At 45.4% G+C, this 8,666-nt stretch overlaps 1 protein-coding gene across 2 annotated transcripts in view; it reads right to left on the minus strand.

The window, feature by feature from the left end:
• The window catches only part of PRTFDC1 (phosphoribosyl transferase domain containing 1), a 98,408-nt gene extending 93,524 nt beyond the window's left edge, over positions 1–4,884 (minus strand). Inside the window, exon 1 of one of the 2 annotated variants that reach the window (XM_043564690.1) lies at positions 4,731–4,884. In XM_043564690.1, coding sequence (XP_043420625.1) covers positions 4,731–4,778 — 48 coding nt within the window. In that variant the 5' untranslated portion in view covers positions 4,779–4,884. The remainder of the gene's footprint in view (positions 1–4,730) is intronic. The other variant, XM_043564689.1, reaches the window with a different exon arrangement.
• Between the last annotated feature and the right edge of the window lie 3,782 nt (positions 4,885–8,666).

The following is an 8,666-nucleotide window of genomic DNA, read 5'->3' on the forward strand; positions in this document are numbered from 1 at the left end:
ACTGCAGATAATTATGTTATTCATCTGCTTTTCAAAAAATCAAAACAAGAAATCTTTAAATAGTTTCAGTATCGCAGATAATATGCTCTAAGTTTATTCAGAACAATGCTTTCTCTGTTCAAAGGCAGAAAACATGGCTAAGCTGGGGAAGCGACAAACACACTAACTGAGCCATTTTATACAAAATTTAAACCCGGAACTCACTTGGGTTCTCTTTTTTCTCATCTGAAGATATATTGAGAAACTTCTAAATCAATAAAAATAACTTTTTGCCGAAAACATGCCTTGCACCATTTTTCAAGTTTCTCCCCCAGGGAGAAAAATAGTTTGGAAACATATACAAAAAGCAAATCCCTGCTCCTCTCGGCCTCTGAGCCCCACACCCTAGGCCCCACTCTCTCCTTCAGGCAGTGACCATGGTTGCTGCCAATTTTTAGGCTCACATCTACCCCTCGACTGTCAGAGAGGAAAGGAGTCTCATCCCTCCTCTCTGCTTCCAAGAATCTCACACACAAACGTTGACCGGTCCAGGGAAGGAGGCGGGCAGTGATGGAGGCATCACAACACACACGGAGAAAATGTGTGAAAGCAGTTTCCTAAAAGAAGGGCTCCAGGTTCTGCTACCAGAAGAATAAACGGGACTCGACAGACCAAATAATACCTTCATACCTTATATCACACGCATTGCCTTCCTCTTCTGTGGGGGGTTTGGCCCCGACCTAGTCAAGTTGTGTTGTAGATGGATTATCTGATTACTTATCTCCAATACTGCCCCCATTCTTTGGTGGGGTGGGGTAGGTGGGAGCCACCCATGACAGAAATACCACAATCATTTTGGATTTTTCTCTTCTCCTTATTCCTTCCAAACTCACTGTGTAGGTACTATGTTTCTCTCGATAATGCTTTGGTAAAAAACAAAACCTATCTAAGAACCTGATCTCAAAAGGCCAGATGGGTAGAGATCTTTATCTCTCCCTGCAAAGTAACAAGGATGTACCAACCATGGGCGGGTGACCTTACTAGGTCCAGATCAAGCGACCAGTCACTCCTGAGCAAAGTTTCTGAACTCAGGGTCTATATTGTTTATTTGGCTTCATATATGCTACCACTAATTGTTGTTGTTTTTTAATGTTTGTTTATTTTCTGAGAGAGATTGCAAGTGAATGGGGGAAGGGCAGGGAAAGAGGGAGAGAGAGGATCTGAAGCGGGCTCTGTGCGGACAGCAGACAGCTGGATGCGGGACTTGAATTTACGAACCCTGAGGTCATGACCTGAGCCGAAGTTGGACGCTTAACCGACTGAGCCACCCAGGCGCCCCACTAGCACTTATTGTTAATAATCTACTAGCGTCCTATCTCCCCAATTCACCTGAAAGTCATCTGTAGGCAAAAGGCATCTTAAATCTCTTAATATTCCCTTCTCTTGCACAAACCATACTTCTTTTACGCTTAAGTCATCTGGCTCTATGCCCCTTGTCATCTTTATCACAGTTTCTACCAACTGAGAATTTTCTCGTCCACCTCATTTCCAGACAGCCCCCAAACCTGCCTTGATCATCCTACTAGCCACTCTGTCTTGTGGCTCCTTCACCTGCCTTAACCCAAATTACTACACCTTTATTCCAGATTAGCATAATCCAGTCTTCCAGACCAATCCCACCTCTGAAGCACTTCACTGAAATCACAGCTTTTTATGAAGCACAGTGAGTAAAACCTGACTTCAAATCTTGCTTCTGTCATTTGCGAGTTACGTGACTGATTTACCTAATCTCTGTGCCTCCATTTCCTCCTCTGTAAACAGAGATTATACTCCTATGTCACAGATCGTCAAGGAGCCAACAAATAACACAGGAAAACTACAAAGTAAGTTTATAAATTCAATAAATTTATAAGTTTATAAAGTCAATAAGTAAGTTTATAAAGTCAATAAATTCTTGCTACTAATACCTGCCCCCTCTTCTTTCACTAGTACTAAATCTTCCCTTTTATTTTTTGCAATCATCCTGAGGGCTCTCTTTTTCCTGTATCTATACTCTTCTGAGCTTTGCCTTTCCTCTCTACCCTAGATATCATGGGCTTCATCAGCACATTGAACTCACTCTGAATTTGCCTTCCCTACCTGTTTCCAACTTGAGTTAATCTAACTATCCCGAGTTCTACTGGAGAAAATGGCATCAATGCCAGGGCTATCCCCATTACATGTCGTTTCCAACCTCTCGTGAGACCCTCTCACTGCCTCCCTCCAGCTTTCACAAGATTATCTTGCTTCCCAGAGAGCTTCTTCTGATACTAAGAGAATGGGCTCTTTATACTGTTCCATCATTTGCTTTTTACATTTGAACAATCTGCCTATCTTATTAGTCATATAAATTTACCTAATTCCTTTTTAAGAGTATATGTTATTAAATAGAAGTACTATATTGTAGCCATTCTAACTGATGGGATGGTTGTTTAAATGATCCTCACTGCTAATGGCTTTGTCATTGTTAAACACAATGGCCTCTTTCTGTCTTTATCCCATTTGCTCTCTCGGCAGTATCTGACACTCTTAATGGCCCCCCTACCTGCCCCCCCCCCAAAAAAAAAACTCTGTTCCCTAGACACCTACCACCCTCTCTGTTCTCTCGGACTTTGCTATTCATTCTTGGTCTCTTTATTGGACTTCTCCTGGACACTCTGCCTCTTACATTGGGGGCTTTCCAGATTTCTACCCGTAACAACAGTTTATGATTTTTCCCCCCATTTTCAAGGGGCATCCCTATCCACTCCAAGTATCAGATGTTTTTTCTATTTTCTGGGGGCTTCCCTATCCACTCCAAGCATCAGATATTTTTCTATTTTCTGATGATTTCCAAGTCTATCCAATCACTCTCTTCAAATGTAAAAATGAATTTTAAATTGCCTGCAGTGCATCTTGACCTGTAGGTCTTACAGACTCAATTTGTCCAGAATTGAACTTATTTCCTTTTTTATATTTTCATTCCTTCCCCACACCCCAGGCTTGACTGTTCTCTCCATGGCAACCAGAGTGATTTTTTTTTTTAAAGCATAAATTGGGTGTGATGATTTCTTGTCAGGACACAATGGTTTCTTTGCAACCAGTATGCCCTGTATCTCTTCTTCTGAGTTTTCACATGGTTACCTCCTATTCACCCTTCAGGTCATGGCTCAACTATCACTGCCAAGAGGCCATCCTGACCACCTGAGCAAAAGCAGTGCTCCCCAGCTCTCCTCCAATCACTCTGTGTCTCATTACCCGCTCTTCTTTTCATCGCACAAGTCACTAGGTGAGCTCATCTTCTTTACGTATTTGCTTACTTATGTCCCTTCTCTAGAATGTGAGCCCCAGGAAGACAGGGCTTTGTGTGGTTCCCTGCTGTATCCCTAGAGCCTAGAACACCGGCTGGAATCCTGCAGGACAGTCAACAGGTGTAGAGTGATTAAATAAATGAACTCCTCATCCTTAGATGGAAAGGTCCTGGAGCACCTGGCTGGCTCAGTCAGTAGAACATCTTACTCTTGATCTCAGGGTCTGTGAGTTCAAACCCCATGTTGGGCATGGAGCCTACTTGAAAAACATAAAAAATAAAAATAAGATGGAAAAGTCCTGCTGCTAAATTAAGAACTGAGCAACACATTTCAGCCTGGTAAGTTCTATGTGAGCATGTGGGGTTTCCTTCCCCAACCCCCTTTACTCCAAGGATCCATGCATAGTCACAGATGCCTTATCTGTGACTACCACAGATTTCTGGGGAAAAGGGAATGTTAATGTAGCAAGTTAGGCCCACTCTCCACCCTCACCATTGTTAAACCTGATACAGTAAAACCCACCACCTTCTATAGAAACCATTCTGGACAGGATGTGGGAGTGGAGGCCAGTGGCCTCAGGGTAAGACCAGATTTGATTCCAGGGCGCTGAGAGATGGGTACCCTCTGATGGACTTTTGGAGGGATTCCCAGGCATAAAGAGGCTCTAGTCTGGGAACCCATCATCCCACATCCTCCCATACGGACACACTACTAGATAGATATTTTGCATACAACCTCTCCAATTCGCTCAAAGGTCCAGCATGCCCTGTCTCCCGTTTGTAGACAAGGCAACTGACGCTCCAGAGGCACTAGCCTGTGTCAAGCTCCTGCAAAGACCCCAGCGTCCCAGCCCACGTTTCAAAGTTCAAATTCCGTCCATTTGAGCTACTTTATTTCCTAGCTGCCCTCGAGAATCCTCGGTATCCTTTTGGAAAACAAAACCTAAAGCCTGCCGTGGAAGGGTCAGGAGGAAGCACAAAGGGAAGGGGGCCCACAAGAGCAGCACGCGGGGGTCTTCACAGACCCGCCCTGCTCCCAAAGGTGACTCCTGGTGGCTAGCAGGAGTGGGAACCCGGCACCGCACAGCCTTAGCGCTAGACTATTGGATTCCTGGCCCGAGTTGGGGGGTGGAGGGGAGGGGACGCGGAGGGGGGACACTGAGAACGCGGGGTGAAGGGCTGTTAAGTGTGGGGTCAGGTCGGGCGCGGGGAGGGGCGGCTGGGAGGAGAGTATGGAAGCGATCCGAGCCGGGACGGGAGAACAAAGCCGTGGCCCGCTTGCATTTCACCCGAATGCATTTCAAGCATTTAATCTAAAAGGAGGGAGCCAAGAAGGAAGGGGAGGGGAGGGGAGAAGAGGGGAGGGGAGGGGAGAGAGCGGGGAGCGCACGACTCAGCCCAGAAATCGGGAGTTTGCATTTACCACGACGCCTCGCCCGTAGTCTGGCGCCTCCTCGCTGCTCCCGGCCATGTTTCTCCCGGGGAAAGCGGGAAGCAAAGAAGGGCGCGGGGGAAGGATCTGGGAGAGCCGAGGGCTGGGAGGGGGATGGGACTAGGGACCCGGCTGGGGACGGGGACGAGGCCGCCCCGCCCCGGGCCATCCGGCGGAGAAGGACCGCGCGCCGCCGACCCCGCGTCTGGCGCGGCTCCAGAGCCTCGGCCGCCGCGTCCCCCCCGCCCGGCCCCTCCCCGGCGGGTCCCGGGGCGCGGGTGGCGGCGGGGAGCGCAGGGCGGCGGCGCGGGGCGCAGCTGCGGAGCCGCGCGCGCTCCACCTGGGCGCGGGCCCAGGGCGCGTCCCTCGCGGCCGCCGCCCGTCTGCGAGCCCCGGAGCCCCGCCGCCTGCTCCCCGCTGGGACTCGGGCGGACCCGGCTGCCCGCGGCTGGAATTTTACAGGAAGAGAAAGTGTTCTCATGGCCCCCGCCTCCCCAAGGCTGCGGTCCCAGCTTTCAAGCGAACAATGTCGTTGAATCGTTCCTGCTAATTTTTTACGCGCTCTTCATCCCAAGCGAATCCGTCAAAGAGTCTGCGATGTGGGATGTTCTCCAAGCATGGCTGTGGACGAAACTAACCCAAATGTGTGTTTTTAAATCCTCGAACCGCCAAGCCCGGAGTTTGCAAGAGCCCTGTGATTGTTTTCACCCCGGCCAGAGCCCAAAGTTTGGGATCTGGAATTCCAAGTAGGGTCTTTCCTTCACCGCATTCATGCGGAAAAGAGAGATTCTTGACAGATTATCCACTTTGCCACTTTTGTGAGACCATTTGATCAGATTCTAACGCTTTCGGCTTGCGGTTAACAGCAATCGCTCTCAGATTCGACAGCCTCTTTTATGAATCTTTTGTTAATTGAACCCCTGATTCCAGCCTCCCCACAACCGAATGTGCCGGTTCTTTGTCCATTCCTCAGAGTCTCCGCTTTCCTTGCATATATATATTCATTCCCCTGGTCTCAGCAGTCCCGTCGCGTGCTTTGCAGCCCCTCTTTGGGTTTGAAGCCCTGAGCTGGACACAGTTCTCAGACTCAGCCCTCTCTCTCCAAAAGACTATTTTGCTCATGCTCGGGTTCTGGCACACGGCAGGGAGAGGAATGCTGATTTTGCCTGGTTTGAGGGGAAAATAATAATCAGTTGATGTCGCTCTAGGTTGGAAAACTATTAGTCATTCAGACGTGGCCGTGCTGAGCACTGTTTGTTAGGCTTTCCCAGATGCCAGCGCAGAGGAAGGAAGACAGCACCCTGGGTCCCCAAGACTGGGCACCAGGCTTGCCCACTGGCCCCTATGAACTGGGTGATACCTTTTCCTAGCGCATGGGTAAACATTTTCCGCTCAGTACTTGTCAGCGGTCCTGGTTCAGGGCCGTTTTTTATAGTGTGCCTCTCACCTCTTTTCCCAAAGGTGAAAGTCTACCTTGCATTGGCATTGTCGAAAACCAAACCCAGGAAGTATCTACACAACCAACGTCACTAAACCTTTCAGGAAACTGAAAGGTACTATCATTACGGTGTGGGCAAACTTCAGGGTTCACAACACTCCCTTGGGGAGCAAGTTAAGGCAATTTCACACCAGCACTCCCCCGCTTTCTCCCCCCCCCCCCAGCGCCCCCACCGCCACCAGGCAAGTTATTTGGAGAAGCCGTGGGTGAGAATCCATGCTTACTAAGGCTGTCAGATGAATGTAATGCAGGTGGTTCTCCAAGCATGCTTTAAAGTATCCCACTTGGTCTCTTACTGCTGCAAAGTCAAAATCAAATTCACCCATAAGAGGCTCAGTGTGGGTGCACGGGCCAGATTAGGGGCAAGAACCTGAAAACAAATGATAGGTGTAGCTGCTAGACAGAAATCAAGAAGGAACAACTCTGAGCCCAGCTCAGACACTGTGGAAGATGGAAGAAAAACTGTCCATAAATCTTTCCTTACAAAGACCATTAATTCAGATGTAAAACCAAAGAGGATCACAGTGAAAAAAATATAACTTGCTTGAATGACAACAGGAACCTTATGAATGTACGCTCAAGAACTTGCTGTATAGACCTGTATAGGACCATTCTAAGAAGACCAAATTATTTTTTTGAGGCATGAGGAACAAATCATTGTTTTTTAATTTTAACAAGTCATTTTATTTAAATCAATAGAAAAAACATCACTTCAACCTTTATTGCGACATGTTTATTCACTTTTTCATAATATTTGAATTCCAGTGTGTATGTTGTGCTTACAGCACATCTCAGTTTGAAGTAGCCACATTTAAAGTTTTCAATGGCCACATGTGGTTAGTGGTTTCCAGACTTGGTTATTGCAAATCAAGAGTATTCCAGGATGTATTGCATTGACTTAAAGTGAAAGGGAGTAGAAAAGAAGAGGATGAGATTTCAAATATAATTGATTAATGAACTTTCCAGGAAGAACTTGGGAGAAATTATAATAAGCAATATAAAAGTTGACACAAACTGGTTAGATTTCTTTCTTCCGGTTTTTAAATGTACCATTTTTTTTTAACAAATCATTTCAAAAAGTAAATTTATTATCTTGTTATATTTTGATAACATGTTGTGTGATCTAATTATACTTTGGTACTTTGGACAGCCTTAATGTAATAAGATACAATATGTGATATCATAAATAGTAATTGCAAGGACCGATATCCAAGAATAACAGCTCATCCGTCCAGGCTTAATTCTCAATCTTGCATTATGAGAATTTGAAGGCAAAAATTCTTTTTAAATCTCAAATTTCTGCTGCATGTCGAGTGGAAGAGCTTTGGAATAAGATTCTGGTTTTTTACTAATAAGCCATATGATCTTAGCCAGTGAGGCTGAGCCAATGACATCAATATAATATGCCTTAATATGCTCATCTATAGGAGAGGGCGATGCATCATTTGCTCTATTGCATATAATGATGAGATTAACCTAAGATGACATGAAGAGAATCTTAGACAAATCTTATGAGCCTGTAAGGTGTCATTGATCTGAGATGCTGTGAAAATGTATGAGCAAATGCTTGTAAAGTCGGTTGATCTGGAAATGGTAAGGTACTTGCGTTTTTAAGAGGGGTGTGACATGACCAATCCGGAGAAGTTGGGGCTGGTGTGCGAATGGATAAGGGAATGAGAAAATTATTAAAATAATGGAATTTTCCACACAAAAAGGGTATTTTTAGCTCGGACTGTCCATTTTCTGGTATTTCCTTGAAGGAGCTGTAAGATTAAAGAGGTACATCTTTGTGAAGTTAACAACCAGTGACCAAACTTGAGTTTGCCTGTCATTCTCTGTATCACCTTTTAGTTGTATGTTCCCTGCATTTTAAATTCTGAGATTATCTTGTACCGCTACCATGGTAAACACACAAATATTTATAGGCACCTGAATTCTCCACTAGGCTAGAAGACTTTTGTCCTAAAAGTACATACTGATTTTTTGACACTTTGGTGGTTTTTAAACTTTTGCCAATACTAATCTGTTACGGAAGGAGCAATTCAATCCTTGCACTGAGTTGCTTTAGAGTCTGTCGCTCAGTAACCCTGGATTCAAAAATACAGAATGGCATTTATTTCTTCTGAGCCCTGAAACATGAAAATAAATTAAAAAAAAAAAACTCTCAGCCTGGGAATTGTGTTGAAATACATAAACATATGAAACTTAGTGACTCAGATTGTTAGTCACAGAGTCACTGGTTAGAATCTGGATGAAATCCACTGTGGACAAAGGCCAGTAATAATGATGATGATATTTTGCTTTTCCTTAGTGCTGCACAAAACCCTTTATAAATGTTGCAAGAACAGAAGAAAAAGTGGCAAGATACTTTCTCCCAAATACTCAGGCTAAGTTAAGAATCTTGCTACCTTTGACTATTTTTCCCCTTT

The sequence above is a fragment of the Prionailurus bengalensis genome, chromosome B4 (genome assembly GCF_016509475.1).
Source record: "Prionailurus bengalensis isolate Pbe53 chromosome B4, Fcat_Pben_1.1_paternal_pri, whole genome shotgun sequence".
NCBI classification, from domain to species: Eukaryota; Metazoa; Chordata; class Mammalia; order Carnivora; family Felidae; genus Prionailurus; species Prionailurus bengalensis.